This window comes from Lipophrys pholis (genome assembly GCF_963383615.2).
Source record: "Lipophrys pholis genome assembly, chromosome: 7".
In the NCBI taxonomy this organism is placed as follows: domain Eukaryota; kingdom Metazoa; phylum Chordata; class Actinopteri; order Blenniiformes; family Blenniidae; genus Lipophrys; species Lipophrys pholis.
In genome coordinates, this window is record NC_137638.1 from 1,452,546 (window position 1) to 1,470,935 (window position 18,390).

At 45.4% G+C, this 18,390-nt stretch overlaps 1 protein-coding gene across 3 annotated transcripts in view; it reads left to right on the plus strand.

Moving 5' to 3' along the window:
- Window positions 1-18,390, plus strand: part of smarca2 (SWI/SNF related BAF chromatin remodeling complex subunit ATPase 2) — a 50,506-nt gene that overhangs the window by 17,553 nt on the left and 14,563 nt on the right. For all 3 annotated transcript variants that reach the window (XM_080468378.1, XM_080468379.1, XM_080468380.1), the window contains 11 exons: window positions 2,472-2,714; window positions 7,336-7,449; window positions 9,077-9,181; window positions 11,292-11,378; window positions 11,696-11,742; window positions 13,240-13,406; window positions 14,553-14,716; window positions 15,644-15,871; window positions 16,670-16,747; window positions 16,840-17,058; window positions 17,988-18,211. In XM_080468378.1, the coding sequence (XP_080324504.1) occupies window positions 2,472-2,714; window positions 7,336-7,449; window positions 9,077-9,181; window positions 11,292-11,378; window positions 11,696-11,742; window positions 13,240-13,406; window positions 14,553-14,716; window positions 15,644-15,871; window positions 16,670-16,747; window positions 16,840-17,058; window positions 17,988-18,211 (1,676 nt within the window). The remainder of the gene's footprint in view (window positions 1-2,471; window positions 2,715-7,335; window positions 7,450-9,076; window positions 9,182-11,291; window positions 11,379-11,695; window positions 11,743-13,239; window positions 13,407-14,552; window positions 14,717-15,643; window positions 15,872-16,669; window positions 16,748-16,839; window positions 17,059-17,987; window positions 18,212-18,390) is intronic.

Below are 18,390 nucleotides of genomic sequence, written 5' to 3' on the forward strand. Positions count from 1 at the left end.
GTATTGGAAAAAGAAACACACACACACACACACACACACACACACACACACACACAAAACTTTTTTGTTCTCTGTGAAAAGAAAACCTTGACTTTGATTTTCGACTTTTTCTGAAATGCATGAGGTTCTTCTTCTTTTCTTTTTTGTAATACTCTTCTGTACTGCACGACACTGAGACGTCGCTGACGCTGCCGTGAAAGTTAACAAACTGACATTAGCCTCAGACATGCTTTCTAAAACACAAACAAACCAGAACGCAACGTTTTTCCGGACATTTCACTGCATTTTGCAGCAGAAGATTCCATTGAAATTGGATTTACGTTGAGATTGGAGTCATTTTTGGTTTGTAATTGTTTGGTTTTGTGAAAATAGAGACCTTTCCATCACGTGTACTCTGCGTCACGACGTCATGAAGGCAGTATTTGACCAGGGCTCGAGGTGGAACGGGGCTGAATGTGGCTCCTGGACTACCACTGACACTGGAAGCTAACTGATTATTATTTTATTTGTAATTTCCTACAACAGATAAAACAAAAATGAAGAAATTGAGAACCTCGTATTGGAAAAACATTTGATTTTATCCTTCATAAGGTTCATGTTTATCATAACGTCTTACAGCCTCCATAGTAACTTCATCTATTTGTTGAGTTTTGATTGATTTAAATTCAGTAGTTTGAACATCTGACTGAACTTTGATCTTTTCCAGTGTCTGCCATCACGATAGTCGTTATAAAAAAAGATTTCAGCTTTTTTTTTTCCCCCCCCTTCAAAATAAAGTCGAATTTTATTCAGACCACACATTTAATTAATCCAACGTATATTCAGTGTTTGATGCTAACGTAGCATGGCTGCTTTGAAGGAGTGAGGAAGTGACCAGATAGACTCGCTCGTCTGATTTTATATTTTTATCAATCCACCACTTTTCCTCCCCTCGTGCGAGTCATTTCTCTCCGTCAGTTTCTTGATTTTCTGTGGTCATTTTAAAATGTCTGCCCAAATGAAGGAAGGAACCCGAACTCCCCTTGAGCACACGGCAGCTCTCGGAGGAGATCGATGGAAACACAGAGTGCAGCGCAATAAATCACCACACGGCGGCGCACCAAGAGGAAATAATTGGACAATTAAAAAGTAACTTGATCGTGAAACAGAAACTTCTTCAGACATGTTCAGCGAGCTCTCTTCTCCGCTCCGTCTGAAATACCGACGGTATCTGAGGCACACGGAGGCTAGAATAGATTTATTGAGTTTTTAGAGACCTGAGGGGGGGGGGGAGTCTCGGCGAGGCGGTCGATCCTCCAAGTAAATCAGCTGCAGAGCAAAGAGGCACTCTGCTGTCAGCAACAGTCTTTTGATGGGCAGATCACATCCTGTTTTACTCCCAGTTTATAAATCAGATGCCCGAGGGCTGCCCTGCCTCACATCGGTGACTCCCAACCATGTTCGTGAGGGAACCAAATGTTTACCGTCGTAAACCTCGGGGACCCGCCAACACCACGCCGAACAACAGAATTAGTTAAAGGAGCCACATAACAAACGTGATGTGAAACACTCTTTTCTGTTTTATTCTGTTGCTTCAGCTTTTGAGGTTTCAAACACGCAGTCGCCAGTTTAGATTTTCCATCGCAAAAGAGGATTTCAGCTCTTACTTTGTCCATTCCTTCACTTAACCCGGGTTCTATGTAACTCTGGTCCCTCTTACAAGAGGCTTCAAGTAAAAACTCACCATTGTTGTGTTTTCAGAAAATGTTTGTGTTTACGTGCCAAGATGTCTGTTTCCATGGCAACGGCAGAAACACTGAAAACGGTGGCGTTAACGTGCCTCGCCACTAGTTGGTGCTGTTAGTTTTAGTACTGAAAGCACACACACACACACACACACACACACACACACACACACACACACACACACAGCAGAGAACAATGAGCTCTAAACATTAACAACATCAAGTTGGATTGTTATTACGGTGACTGTCAAAATAAAAGTACCAAGTTGGATTGTTATTGTAGTGACTGTCAAAATAAAACTACCAAGTTGGATTGTTTTTACGGTGACTGTCAAAATAAAAGTACCAAGCTGGATTGTTATTATGGTGACTGTCAAAATAAAAGTACCAAGCCCAGGAGAATATGGACTGGGAATTATGACATTGCGGAAGAAATCTTGTTCTGATCGTCTCTGCTGAGCATGTGCAGAACTACTAGTGACTATGGTACTAGTTACTGTGGTACTAGTTACTGTGGTTTGCATGAAGAGCCATTTTTAAAAACTTGCTTGCAGTAACTTTCAGTACCGTTCTGTAAACAGACACACAAAATGCAACAACAGTTTAGCATTGTCTCTTGAAATCTTCAGCTTCGTTTCACATTAATATAAATACAAATGTGAAGCATATTTCAAAGGCAGATTTTGAGATGTTGGGGTTCAAGTGAGTTTCCTTCATCCACACCCCCCCCCCCCCCCCCCCCCCCAGATCCGTTGGAAGTACATGATCGTGGACGAGGGCCACCGCATGAAGAACCACCACTGCAAGCTGACCCAGGTGCTGAACACCCACTATGTGGCGCCCCGCCGCCTCCTGCTCACCGGCACGCCGCTGCAGAACAAGCTGCCCGAGCTCTGGGCCCTGCTCAACTTCCTGCTGCCCACCATCTTCAAGAGCTGCAGCACCTTCGAGCAGTGGTTCAACGCACCGTTCGCCATGACCGGAGAGAGGGTAACTACGACCTCCTGCAGTCTACGGCGTGTTAGAGCCGTCAGCCGATTCATCTCATCTGTTAGAAACAGCCAAAGACACATTTCTTCCAAGGGAGACAAATAAAGTCACCTTGATTTAATAAGCACTCTGTATCGTCAACTTGCTGAAGGTTAGTACTCGTACTCGTTCTTTAGAAAAGTGGAATTGGTGCAGAGAACCGTGGCCAACTGTCTCCTGCACTATGAGAGGAGATATCTGACTAAGATGTCTCTGAGTGGCTTCCCATTAGACGTTCAGAGTCCGGAAGTCTCCCCGTTAACCGCTGGACAGATTAGATTAGACGCCATTTTCCTTTATCAGTCCCAACATGGGGAAATTGTAGAGTTGCAGTGGTAAGCAGTGGCTGTCTGTGTACCTCCTGGGAGCAGCGCTGCTGCTAAAGTCTTAACAGCAGCAGCAAGCTGAGCTTTGGCGTCGCTCATTCACACGCTCGCATTTAAGGAGTGTGTTGCTGATGGAGCGGCTGTGTGCTGCAACTCACTCCCATTTTATACTGCTGGAAACCAACAATGGGGAATTTCTCATCTCAATTTATTGAAACTTAGTGACTCGGCTGATCCCAGAGCTTCTCTGTGCGATTCAGCTCTGGAGGAAGTGCAGGTCACTCCATTTGAGTTCCCTGATGATCCCGCCTCCATGCTGCAGGAGCATCGTGGTCCACCAAGATGAAATGAGGTCTGTGTTGTTCATGCAGGGGCTTAATGACTGGATGAATGATGTCCTCCAGGCAGTCTGGGCTTAATGACTGGATGAATGATGTCCTCCAGGCAGTCTGGGCTCAATGACTGGATGAATGATGTCCTCCAGGCGGTCTGGGCTTAATGACTGGATGAATGATGTCCTCCAGGCAGTCTGTACCATTCAATGTGTAGGACAGTTTTGTGTTGATCAGACACACCTCCCTGCTCTGTAACACCTTATAGTTCAGCATTATGTAATAACAGTGCAATATGTAATCATGTAATACATTTTCAACTCATTATGTAATAACACCACATTTTGTAATAAAATTCTTGAAACCCATCATGTAATAAACTTTGCCGCATTTTGTAATAACTTGTTATATATTGCGACAGTTATTACAAAATGCAGGTGTGTAGTACTAAATTATGTACTAACGGTTCAATATGTAATAATGTAATCAATTTTAGACTCTTTATATAATAACACCACATTTTGTAATAATCTGCTGCATTTTATATTAAATGTTGCATTTTGTAATAACTTGTTACATATTGGAACAGTTATTACAAAATTTGGGCGCGCTACTTTTTTCTAAGAAAATTGTATAATTTGATGCATTATTGTAATAAATCATCAAAATGTTTGCCTTAATGAGAAAAGCCATCATACCATAAGAATAACATTAAGCTTTCCGGCTTAATTAGGATTAATTTAAAAAAATCAAGCAAGATGTTTTATTGCTCAAGTCTAAATCAAAACTAACTTTAATCATTAAAATGGAGAATTTGTTCACGAGCCAGAAGCAAAAGATAAACTCATTAATTACTGACACCAGCATTATGGGTGCATTGAAAGTTTGCAAGACATAAAGAGCATGCAATCTGCATTATGTTATGTCGTCATTATATATGATACAAAGCATAAAAACAAACAGTTATTACATAATGCGGCGCTACACACCCGCGTTATGTAATAACTGTTGCAATATGTAACAAGTTATTACAAAATATGATCAAGTTTATTCTAAAATGCGTTTCAAGAATTTTATTGCAAAATGCGGCAATTTATTACAAAATGCGGCGTTATTACTTGAAATAGTTACTTAATTAGTTGAAAATGTATTCCATTATTACATATTGCACCGTTATGACATGATGCAGCACCACACACCTCCACACACCTCCACACACCTCCACACACCTCCACACACCTCCAAACACCTCCACACACCTCCACCTCCACACACCTCCACACACCTCCACACACCTCCACCTCCACACACCTCCACACACCTCCACACACCTCCACACACCTCCAAACACCTCCACACACCTCCACACACCTCCACACACCTCCACACACCTCCACACACCTCCACACACCTCCAAACACCTCCACACACCTTCACACACCTCCACACACCTTCACACACCTCCACACACCTCCAAACACCTCCACCTCCACACACCTCCACACACCTCCGCACACCTCCACACACCTCCGCACACCTCCACACACCTCCACACACCTCCACCTCCACACACCTCCACACACCTCCACACACCTCCACCTCCACACACCTCCACACACCTCCACACACCTCCACCTCCGCACACCTTCACACACCTCCACACACCTCCACCTCCGCACACCTCCACACACCTCCACACACCTCCACACACCTTCACACACCTCCACACACCTCCGCACACCTCCACACACCTCCACACACCTCCACCTCCACACACCTCCACACACCTTCACACACCTTTACACGTCTTGACACACCTTCACACACCTCCACACACCTCCACACACCTTCACACACCTCCACACACCTCCACACACCTCCACACACCTCCACCACCAAAGGCTTGTCAGGTGACAACAGGGGCTGATGCCGAGCTTCTCCTTCACGTCTCCACCATCATTTCTACTCAACGTAAAAAGACTTTGATCACTGAACAGCCCCCGAGCCCCACTGGGCCCTGGACCACCTAAATGCTCCAGCAGCGTCTTTACATGTGTCTCTAATCCGTCTCAAAGATGAACGAATGAAGTCTTTAGAGAATTTGTGTTTAAACTTGCTCCAGTAGTTCATGTTCACTGTGAGAGGATGGAGTTCGACGTACAGCCTCACTCACACGTTTGCTTTAATTGAGCCTGCGAATGAAAATGTCAATTCCAACTTCACTGATTAGCAGGGACAAAACAACAAGGCAGCACTTCTCGCAGTAAATTCATTCAAATTGCTCCTAGAGTTCAATTTGCTCCTTGGAGTATTGCTTTTCTTAACCTCTTAGCAGAACGACACTGATATTGATGCACACGGCTCAATACAGCCTGCAGCTTCACTCAATCTTCATACTTTAGTCATGGCTTCAGTAATCATCACAGAAAATGTGCGTTTCAGACAAAGCAAATCCAACTTTTCAAATCAATACCACCTGGATGTTGTTTTAATTGGCAGCTTCGATTATAGCTGCACAAAGTAAATCACAACATTTTCCCTTAATGACTCGTCTTCACAGCACGAGCGTCAGAAAGAGAAGAAAGAAAACACAAACTTACTCAGTTCACTAAGTTTCTAACACTGTAAAGTTTAGTTCCCCGGGACGAGTGTTTGACTGAACTCATTGAAGGGCAGGTTTATTGTACACACTTCATTAACACCGGAGAAATGCTCTGAATTATGATGAAGGTCATTTGAATATTTCTGAGGAAAAAAAACTGTTCTTTGCCCTCAGGAAGGTTTGGAGAGAAGCTCGGGTACAAGCTGGAATATTGAGCAGTGATTCAGGGTTTTTCCCATGAGCACCACCTCCATCCTCTGTGGGTTGGCTGAACCCTTTACAGGCCTCTCATTTAGAATGGTACTCCTACTCCCAATTCAGCGGTTCTAGCTGAGGTCTTGTTCCTGGACATTCAAGACATTCTTAAAAAAAACAAAAAACCCTCAGGGTTCTAGAACTCCTCCACAAAGTAGAACTCCCATACGTTCTAGAAAACTGGCAGGACTCAAACACATTCTGGAGCTCCAACACAATATAAAACCTCTCACACGTTCCGGAGCTCACACACCCCACAACGTAGTGTTCACATTACTTCTAGAACTCCTACATTCTAGAACGCTCATATATCCCAGAACTCCCAGAAGTTCTAAAATGTGTGTGCATCAAGTGTTGAGTTCTAGATGTATGACAATCTGTCAGCGTTGTAGAATTCTAGAGAACCTGTGCAGAACCTGTGAGAGTACTTGGAGAACTCCACGACCTCAGCCTCCCCTGAAAACTCCAACCTAAAGAACCTCAGTGTAAGGTCGTGTCCTCATGAGACCAACTGGAGGACAGCCACCTCACGTACAGAAACACAGAGCTCATAAACCGTGTAAAACTGGCCGGATTCATTCAAAAGTAATTTTTTAAAAAATTATGAAAGTATTTATTTTTGTCAAGGACAATATTAGCATATTAAGAAACACAAGTCATTGTGGCAAGAGGTTTAGTTCAGCCCGTCTGTCATTAAGCTTAAGACTCTCACTTTCATGTGCTTTCACAGAGTACAAAGCCTTTCATGCTCTCTGCCCCTAAAAAAAATTAAATAAACCGTTGGAACACATGGTTATCATGCAGTGCGAGGTTTTAAAATCTTTCAGAGTGACTATACCACTAAGCAGCTTTGGTAGGAAACGAATGGAGCATTATGTTGCAATCCGGTATCCAGTTGTCCTCACCACATGCAGGATTCTGACGCAGGAACAACAGACTGCCAGATAATCGTGGCTGAGCTTTGTTCTGTCACGTCAGGGCGAAGCGCCGGCCTGCTTCCTCTAAACGACCAATACAAAAGCCAATAAATCCCGACTTTAACCACTTCTGCTTCTCCTCTTGTTCAGGTCGACTTGAACGAGGAGGAGACCATCCTGATCATCCGCCGTTTGCACAAGGTGCTGCGGCCCTTCCTGCTGCGCAGGCTGAAGAAAGAGGTGGAGTCCCAGCTGCCAGAAAAGGTGGGAGCTACGTCACACTGTGTCACTCGTTTCATTTATTTGTCCGCCTTTAGAAAGACCTCCAGCTGGTTGACACTGTGGTGATCTAAGGCTCCGTTTACACCACAGCGTTTCAAGTGAAAACACAATGTTTTTTAATTTTCCTTTCAGGAAAAAAAAATTACAGATTATAGAACATCTTCTAACATCCAGATTATAGAGCATCTTCTTCCTCCTCTAACATCCAGATTATAGAGCATCTTCTTCCTCCTCTAACATCCAGATTATAGAGCATCTTCCTCCACTAACATCCAGATTATTGAGCATCTTCCTCCTCTAACATCCAGATCATAGAGCATCTTCCTCCTCTAACATCCAGATTATAGAGCATCTTCCTCCTCTAACATCCAGATCATAGTGCATCTTCCTCCACTAACATCCAGATTATTGAGCATCTTCCTCCACTAACATCCAGATTATTGAGCATCTTCCTCCTCTAACATCCAGATCATAGAGCATCTTCCTCCTCTAACATCCAGATTATAGAGCATCTTCCTCCTCTAACATCCAGATCATAGTGCATCTTCCTCCACTAACATCCAGATTATTGAGCATCTTCCTCCTCTAACATCCAGATTATAGAGCATCTTCCTCCTCTAACATCCAGATTAAAGAGCATCTTCCTCCTCTAAGATCCAGATTAAAGAGCACCTTCTTCCTCCTCTAAGATCCAGATTAAAGAGCACCTTCTTCGTCCTCTAACATCCAGATTATAGAGCATCTTCCTCCTCTAACATCCAGATTAAAGAGCATCTTCCTCCTCTAACATCAGATTTTAGAGCATCTTCCTCCTCTAAGATCCAGATCATAGAGCATCTTCCTCCTAACATCCAGATTAAAGAGTACCTTCTTCATCCTCTAAGATCCAGATTAAAGAGCACCTTCTTCGTCCTCTAACATCCAGATTATAGAGCACCTTCTTCGTCCTCTAACATCCAGATTATAGAGCGTCTTCCTCCAACTAACTGATGTAACTTCAGCTATCATCCAGATGTATTAACAGTTTACTCTTCACACCAACTGTACAATATAAAATACAACCTTGCTTTTATAGCAGGTGTTACCTGAGGTGTGCAGCACCTCCTTGAGTGTCGTACTTCTTTCATAGTCTGGCGCCAAAGTTCTGAACTAAGTGTCCTTATTTGTATTTGACACCTGTACCCCTCTTTAAATTAACACAAAGTAATTGAAGCCGGAGGGCTGTTAAGCTTGTAAAATATTCCAGGATTTTATTTATATTTTTTATGTAAGCGTTAATAACAGAAGAGTCTAGAGGCTGAGGTGTCGGAGCTTAAATGCTCTGTGAAAATAATTATGCATAAAATCTCAGCGGTCCAGGTGTGAATTAATTCAACACCTCGCAGATGTATTAAAAGAGGAGACACACGGGGATTGAAAGGTTGAACAGGACAGTTCAAGGAGACAGCTCTGATAGCTTAATGTCACGTTGAGCATCTTCCTTTCACTTCTCACGTTTACCCGCTTGTTGGGGTGTCAAAATGAGTCGGCTGAGATGACGGGCGAGCCTCACCGGTGACAAGGACCCGTGGCGCTCCTGAAATTCTGTTTTTGTTTGTCAATCACACAGGTGGAGTATGTCGTCAAATGTGACATGTCTGCCATCCAGAAGGTGCTGTACCGCCACATGCAGAAAGGCATCCTGCTCACTGACGGCTCTGAGAAAGACAAGAAGGTGAATATTTACACCCCCCCCCCCCCCCCCCCCCCCCCCTTCTGCTTCTGCTTCTGCTCTGTTACCACTGCTGTCATGTCTTTCAGTGCCGTGCCATTTGAATGTTCTCATATTCTGTCACATAGTTGCTCTGTGTGTTGAAAATGAATTCAAAAGACTGATTCTCAGGTGTAAAAGTAAATAGTGTATGAAGAAACTTTAGTGCCAACATTCAGGAAACTGAAATGCAGTGGAAAACCTCATTTATACTTCATATGCAAAGGATATGTAAAGGCAGTATGTAGCCTTAAACCACCTCTGCACAACGTCTGTGTAGCATTAAACCCCCTCTGGATAGCCTCAAACCCCCTCTGGATAGCCTCAAACCCCCTCTGGATAGCCTCAAACCCCCTCTGGATAGCCTCAAACACCTTCTGGATAGCCTCAAACCTGGTCTGAGTAGCCTTGAACTCCCTTTAGGTAGCCTTGAACTCTGTCTGCATAGTCTTAAACCCCCTCTGGGTAGCCTCAAACCCCCTCTGGATAGCCTCAAAGACCTTCTGGATAGCCTCCAACCTGGTCTGAGTATCCTTGAACTCTGTCTGGTTAGCCTTGAACTCTGTCTGCATAGTCTTGAACCGCCTCTGGGTAGCCTCAAACCCCCTCTGGATAGCCTCAAACCCCTTCTGGATAGCCTCAAACCTGGTCTGGGTAGCCTTGAACTCTGTCTGGGTAGCCTTGAACTCCGTCTGCATAGTCTTGAACCCCCTCTGGGTAGCTTTGAACACCCGCTGGACAGCCTCAAACCCCCTTTCCGTAGCCTTGAACGCCCTCTAGGTAGCCTTGAACCCCCTCTGAAGAGCTGTTGAATTCAGGAGTGAACAGCACACACCGCTCAGGGGCAGGGCAAAACATTTTGGTTTGTACACCTTCGATAATATGGACGACAGCGTGCAGGAAGCTAGCTCGTAGCTCGCCGCTACAGTCGGCCGGCTTGCACTCGAAACTAAAATTTGCTTGTAGATTTCTACCAGCCAGTTTCGATCGATCCTCCTGCAGCGCTCGCGTTATGAACTACTTAGCAGCACATACAACGTAGGGCTACCAGGGTGAAGGGCCTCTGCGTTCTGTAGAGGTTCGCTGTGTGCAGATCGAACAATGAGAACAAGCTGAATCTCAGCCTACGACGTACGCGACTCCATGTTATTGTGCAAAAATCAAACATAAGCGTTGCGCCGTCCATTCATGAAAAAGAAACTAGTAAAACATGAACAGAGCCTCACACTTGTGGCTTTTATGTGTTTGGAGAAATGCCACAGAAAGTTTTTGTTTCCATCCCACATACTCTTATTGTCGTGTTTTTCCATCGTAGCCTTGAAGCCTCTGTTTGGGTTTTGCTCCAGCGAGGCTCTGATCCGTTCGCCATTTCATCCTGCGTTTCTATTGGTCAGTTGGTTGACGTCGGTCGCAGCGGCGTCTCCGTCGCCACTAACTACTGACACTGTCAGGATTTTATCACAGGTTTGTCTTTGGTCGCCATGACAACGGCTGACGGAGGAAACCGTGCAGCGGGCGTCACGGTACAGTCGGTGTTAGGTTCAGGTCGAATATGTCCTGCTACAAGTTCAAGTTTCTCAAAACCCAAAAAGGACCATTGGACTCTTCGGTTTGACGCTGCTGTGCTCCAGCTGTGCTCCAGCTGTGGTGACAAGCAGTATAAATAAGCATGTTTGTCCTGAGAACAGTACACTGTGTAAATGAGCCGGCTGGTTGTGTGAATTGTGGCCCGGTTCTGCAGCTGTGCCACCATGAATTGTTGTTATGAACTTGTCAGAATTATCACCTGAAGGCGCCGCCCCCCTCGGCTTCACGCCCACCGCCGAACGTCCTCCGTGGTCGTCACTGCCGCTGCAGCTTGGTGTTTTTTTTTTTGTTTCTCCTCCAGGTGGGACAGAAACGCTCTCCGAGTGAAACCCACCTGTTGTTTATCAGCCAGCTGGTGCACACAGCCAAGGCTCCAGAATAATCTGAAGACAGATTTCCCCTCTATAGAAACTCATTTACACAGGCGTCTGATTTGGACTTCTCCATTCTGAATCCATTCTAATTTGTATGATTTGTATGTGCGCAGGGCAAAGGAGGAGCGAAGACCCTGATGAACACCATCATGCAGCTGAAGAAGATCTGCAACCATCCCTACATGTTCCAGCACATCGAGGTGAGCAGTGAAACTGGGAAGGAGTCTGGGTTTTTTGTTTGTTGATTTGAACTGTTTGTACTTTACATTTGAAGATTTATGGGAGTCAAAGTTTGACTTTCGCTTGTATCAAACTACATTTTAAGTCCTTGTAGCCACTTGGTTGTGACGTTAGTTTATCCTATTAACACCTCCAGCAACACATTACTTTCTGCCAGAGTCCAGCTTTAGCTCTTGGTTCTTTACTCTGAGACAGGTTGGTCTCCTGCATTATAGAATCTCGATGATCGCTTTGATTTAGATTTTTTGTCTAAATCTGTAAATGTTTTCTGATACAGGAGTCTTTTGCTGAGCACTTGGGCTATCCAAACGGAATCATCAGCGGGTGAGTCCCAACAATACCACGCACACCACCTGAAAAACTGAGCCGTAAATTTTTGGACTTTATAAAGATTGAAAATGAAAGATGCTGTTGCGTTGATGGAGTTAGTCTGAGGCCCGTTTACATGATAACGCTTCAGAAAAGTTTCACGCTTACACAGCAACGTTCTGCAAACCATGTCTGTTTACACGCCAACGGCAGAAACACTGAAAACGATGTAGTTACCATGCCAGGCCACTAGTTAGTGCTGTTGGTTGTTTTTGTAATGAAAGCACACACACACACACACACACACACACACACACACACACACACACACACACACACACACACATACACGCAGCAGAGAACAATGAGCTCTAAACATCCAACAATGGAAGAACACAGACATTCCCAGGGATTACTAACTTGGGGACTACCTGCAGTAAAACTACCAGTATGGACTGGGAGTCAGGCCACTCTGGAGGCGCCATGTTTGTTACTGTCCATCTACTGAGCATGAGCCCGAGCATTTTCAAAAAGTTCCACCTTAGAACGGGTTACTACGACTCTGGTGCGCATGACCAGTAGCGGCATTTCCGCTGTCAGTAAGGAGACAGTCGCCGAGTGTTTCCAGAAAGTCTCGATTTTCACCCGTTTCAACAACGACAGAGCACGAGCATTTTCAAAAAGTTCCACCTTGGGAGCTACTTTCCGAAAAGTTGCGTTTTCTGTCACTCCTCTGCAGCCCGAGAACGTCGAGAAAAATCTCTAAAGAACCCATGACGTCTTCCCGCAGGAACATCAAAGCAGATAAGAGATTAGTGGATCGGGAGCGGGTCACCTTCTCGTCACATTGTCGGGTGTCCGCCGTTTCCTCTCTTTCTTGACTCAACTTCAAACTGCTTGTTGCCGAGGCCCGGCGCTTTGCTCTCTCTTGTCTGCAGCGTAGTGACGGCGGAGGAATGAGACTTCGAAGCGTTTCGAGGCGCTTTCAATAACGTGCTTCTGTGTAAATGAAATCCATTTGCCCATTGAAGGACTGTCTTCACAACACGGCCTCGTCCGGCGGTGCAGCGCTTCATCGTAACTCGTTAGTGACCGACTTGAATGAAAGGGACATTCATTCATATGGAAAGGACGACGTTGCGTGTTGAACGCCTCGTGCAGGAAGATTAAATCCCATCTGGTTCGTGTGATCGGTGCACAGCGGGCTTCCGACTGAAAACGTGTGTACTCTCGCGTGATGATCCTTCGTTTCACGGTTCACGATCGCTCTGGCGAGCGCCACTTCTGGGTGTGAAGCAGGTGACTTTCACCTGCCTGCTCGCTCCGCCACAGAAAAATCACAAACCAGCAGCTGGGCTCCACGGTACGTCAGAAACCATCCAGTCAGATCCGCGGACAGTTTTTTTTTCACACAAACCAACGGCTGAGTTCAACCGCTTTTTCTTGATTTTGTATCCAGCTTTTCACCCCTCCCCCGCTCACGTTTGGTTTCACTGTTTTGTCTCCTGTCAGTCATGATCTGTACCGAGCGTCTGGGAAGTTCGAGCTCCTGGATCGAATCCTCCCGAAGCTCCACGCCACCGGCCACAGAGTCCTGCTCTTCTGTCAGATGACCACACTCATGACCATCATGGAGGACTACTTCGGCTACCGCAACTTTCTCTATTTGCGCCTGGACGGTAAAGTCAAATCACAGATGTATGCTTTCGCTTGTTGCACACCTAAGTTGACCAAAGGGCATTTATTCTGGGACTACTTTTCAGAGGTTTCCGACTGAAGAAGTGAGTTTGTCCCTCGCTCTCGGTCCACTCTGACTGGCCGTGTGTGAGACAAAAACAAACTTTACCACTTTCCAACAAGGTGAACGCTTGTTCACCTCGCGCCGCGCCGCCGCAGAGAGCCTGGACAAACCGCTCCTTGTCCCGCGCACGCCGCCTCACGCCCTCTGTTAGCTGCAACACAAGCAGCCATTGAGGAGCTCAAACCAAAACACTCACGCTTACCACTTTTATTTCTCGTGAATCAAGTTGAGTCACGTGGCGTGTTCTGCAGATATTTGCTAATGAACAGTTTTGAGACTCGAGGCTTGAAAACAGAAAAAAATAAACCGTCCAGGGTGAAAAACGATCGTTGGGAAAATTTGTAATTTTAACACTTCATTCATTTTTTTTGTCCTTTCTTCATCCTTACAGTCATTCATCATTGTATAGATTGTATCCTTTATTTATCATCCATCCATCCATCAGTTCCTCTCTATCCATCCATCCATCCATCCATCCATCCATCAAGTCATCCATCTATACGTCCATCAGTTCCTCCTTCATCCATCATTCTATCCATTCATTTGATCATCCATCCATCATCCATTTCTCCTTCCATCCATCCATCTATCCATCCATCCATCCATTCATCCATCAATTCCTCCTTCATCCATCATTCTATCCATTCATTTGATCATCCATCCATCATCCATTTCTCCTTCCATCCATCCATCCATCCATCCATCCATGAAACTTGTACCATAAAGTGTGATGTGAAGCAAACTATATTTGTATTCATTTTCCACAAGGTCACTTTAATAAAGAGGTAATTTTCTGGTGACCCTAATAATAGAATAGACGTTTTAATCTTCAACATATTTAATTGAACGAATCGATAGTCGTGTATTTTAACTAATATAGACATAAACAAGGCCAAATCCAACCTCCATGTGGAGCTCTTGGTGTTACATTGAATGACGAACATTTATTCGCCCACAGTGGGATTTCTTTAACGTAGTGAGAACTGTCACGTTTTCATGCAGTGACGGAGATTCAATGTTTCAGGCACCACCAAGTCAGAAGACCGAGCGGCGCTGCTGAAGAAGTTCAACGAGGAAGGCTCTCAGTTCTTCATCTTCCTCCTGAGCACCAGAGCCGGCGGGCTGGGCCTCAACCTGCAGGCCGCCGACACGGTGGTCATCTTCGACAGCGACTGGAACCCACACCAGGTACCACCAAACCCATCAGTGTTAGTCAGTGTTTCTTAGGGCCCGTTTCCATGGCAACGGAGCTCAGAGCCACTGAAAACTCCTATTTTTTAACATGGCTTCCAAGGTGGAAGTTTTCCAAAACTCTCCAACTCGCCGTGCAAAAGGGAGGAAAAGAAAACTGTGGAAACATTCAGGCTCGATCCCGAGTAGACGACTGACGTGCTGCTACTGCACATGGGCACCACCGCCGTGGTAAATAGTCCTTCTGCTCATGCTCAGGAGCTGGACAATCAGAACCATGTTTCCTCCGTGGTGTCATGACTCCCAGTCCATATTCTCCTGGGACTTGGTACCTTTTATTTTGAAAGTCACAGTAATAACAATCCAACTTAGTCCAGTTTTCATGTCAATTCCAAATCATTCAAATGCTACACATCTATATATGTACATATCATCTATCATACCACTCAACAGTCCAAGACGTGTTTCAATGATATTCACCTTCCAGCTATTGCTCTCCCTTATATTTTCATATATTTTCTAATCCAGTATATACATTTCTGAATAATAACCAAATGCAAACAGATAAACAAACACAAACAAAGGCTGTAGATGGCGCTGAGCATGTTTTCATTACAAAAACACCCAGCAGCGCCCTCTAGTGGCTCGCTGGAACCGTTTTCAGCGTTTCTACTGTTTTCAAAACTTTCAAACTTTTCTGAAACTAAAACGCAAAAACGATGTGTTTTAGTTTTAGTTTTGACTTGAGATGTTGCTGTGTAAACGGTTCATTAGTTTCTCTGGAAACCTGGATGTTTCTGAGCGTCTCTGTCCCGAAGGGTGCCGACGCTATGAGACACGAATCCCTTCAGAACTTTGCCATCCGAGCAACGGATGTTTGATTCCCGTGTAACTCCTCTCGTCCCTGTCCCCCCTGGATGGCAGGACCTCCAGGCCCAGGACCGCGCTCACCGCATCGGGCAGCAGAACGAGGTGCGCGTGCTGCGCCTCTGCAGCGTCAACAGCGTGGAGGAGAAGATTCTGGCCGCCGCCAAGTACAAGCTCAACGTGGACCAGAAGGTCATCCAGGCCGGCATGTTCGACCAGAAGTCGTCCAGCCACGAGCGCCGAGTCTTCCTCCAGGCCATCCTGGAGCACGAGGAGCAGAACGAGGTGCCACAGTCATTTATTCTTCTTCTGTCATAGCAACGAAAGACGGTTTCTTTTTTAATTTCCTTTATTTCATTATAAAATATCGACATTAGAGGTGATCCTCCTTTAGTTTTTTTGTTTTTTTGAATAAAGTAAAATGAATAACACAAATGCAGAACATGCACAACAGAACCTGGGGTGTTTTACACTGTATGAAAAAGAGGAAAGTAGGGGTTGCACAATGTGTTCTTTACAAATAAAGCAATTACAAAAATGAGCAATCTAAGTGAAATATAGTACAACAAACAAAGAAATACAAATAAAGGAAAGACGGTCGCTTTGAGAAAATGAACCTTTTCCACTCTTTCCAGATTTTGTCAAACGTTGCTTCCTGTGATTGAGAAAATGATTCTCTCCATGACATCATGTCATTCACTAACAGAGGGGCCGTCTGGTTTAAGCCATTTTCTTGTTATTGCCTTTCTGGCCACTAGAGGCATTATTCCAAATAAGCACGTGATATTTGTATTTGTGGATTTGAATGTAGCAAACTAAAAAAGAGTTCTTTCCAGTTAAATAAAATATTTTTTCCAATTATTGCAACTATTTCTTTGTGGATCCTGTTTCCAGAAAGTAATTACTTTCAGGCCCAAAATAAGTGAAAGTTTTTTGCTTCCTGGGCTCCACAGTTCCTCGAACAACTAGAAGAGCCAGTGTGATGAGACCTTCGGCCAGCAGTGATAAAGAATCTGCTCAGACCGTTTCTTTTGCTCCCACATACTTTAGCATCTTTTTAAGATCTCGTCTTTTATTTTTTAGGAAGAAGACGAGGTGCCGGACGACGAAACACTCAACCAGATGATCGCCCGCAATGAAGACGAGTTTGAGCTCTTTATGGTGAGAAAAACAAGTTTTAGTAGGGCTGCACCGACTTCATGAATGCATGTCAACAGAGATGGCGTGTGTCCCCCCCCCCCCCCCCCCCGCAGCGTATGGACATGGACCGACGCCGTGAGGACGCCCGCAACCCCAAACGGAAGCCTCGTCTGATGGAGGAGGACGAGCTGCCGTCCTGGATCATCAAGGACGACGCGGAGGTGGAGCGGCTCACCTACGAGGAGGAGAAGGAGAAGATGTTCGGCCGCGGGTCGCGCTGCCGCCGCGACGTGGACTACACCGACGCGCTGACGGAGAAGCAGTGGCTGCGGGTGATTCACACTTCTCAGCACTTTTTCTTGCTGATTCTTCTTCATGAGAAAGTTTGTTACTAGAATCTTGAAGGGGCCCTTCACATTGGGATAGTCCGGGACTCGGTTCACTTGGGAGGGGGCGGAGCCCAGAATCTTCACCCCTTCATTTGGTTCTGGTGGCGTTCACATTCACTTTAGAGACCGGATCAACCCTCCGGGAAAACGTCCTGCAGTTACACCAGCTGCTGGTTTGGGGGCGCTGTCGCCTGAAACAAACACTGACCAGAGAGGAAGTAAAGAAGGAACGAGGCTCATTGATTGGTCCAGAATGAAAGAGGAAGTCCCACTGCTTTAGCCCGTGGTGGCTAGGCTAGTTAGCTCGTGGCTAATGGGTAGCCTCAAACAACCACGATATCTAGTCTTCACACCAGATATCAATGAGTCTTCCTCACTACTTCTTCCTCATTACTCCACGTCTGGCCGTGAGATATTTTCCAACATTTTCTATTTAAATCTAATTCCTCTGATTCGCTCGGTCAGCTTTGTTTGTTTACTACCCAGAATCTATTGCGCTCTACGTCACGTCCTCTCACCCCGCTCGCGAGAAGGATCGTTTGTAAAGGAACCGAGGGTTTTATCGGGGACCAGAGATCTTGTTTGCTGCAGTTCAGGGTTGGTGGGATTGTTCACGTCGTCCAAACAAAACCGTTTTTCCCTGAAGAGAACTGCAGTCCGGACCAAACGGGAATGTGAACGCGCCCTGATTCTACAATGTTTTCCTGACTTCTGACCCATCTTTAGACCCATAGAGCAGCACTTCCTAGATGAGGTTCCTACAAATAAGATACCTTACCAAGAAAAATCTTGCTTTTTCAGTAAATCCACCTTTGAATGGTAGCTAGTGACTGTAATGTAGCGGCCTCTTCTCTTCTCGTTGTCGCCATCAGGCCATCGAGGACGGAAACCTGGAGGAGATGGAGGAGGAGATCCGGCTGAAGAAGCGCAAGCGCAAAAGACGGCAGGACAAAGACTCCTCCAGCAGAGAGGACGCCAGCGCCAAGAGCAAGAAGAGACGTGGGCGTCCGCCGGCAGAGAAACTCTCGCCGAACCCGCCCAAGTTCACCAAGCAGATGAACACCATCATCGACACGGTGATCAACTACCGAGACGGGTGAGTGGAGCTGCTCCTTTACAGCTGACATTCAGATTCAATAGTAACCTGCTCGGTCTCGTCAATGTATAATTACCAGGAAGTTTAAATACTCGATACTGTTGGGCGTCAAACGAAAACTACCAAGAGTCTCTATCCGCTTTCATTCGGTGTACCGAGGCTCGAATGAGACAGAAAAC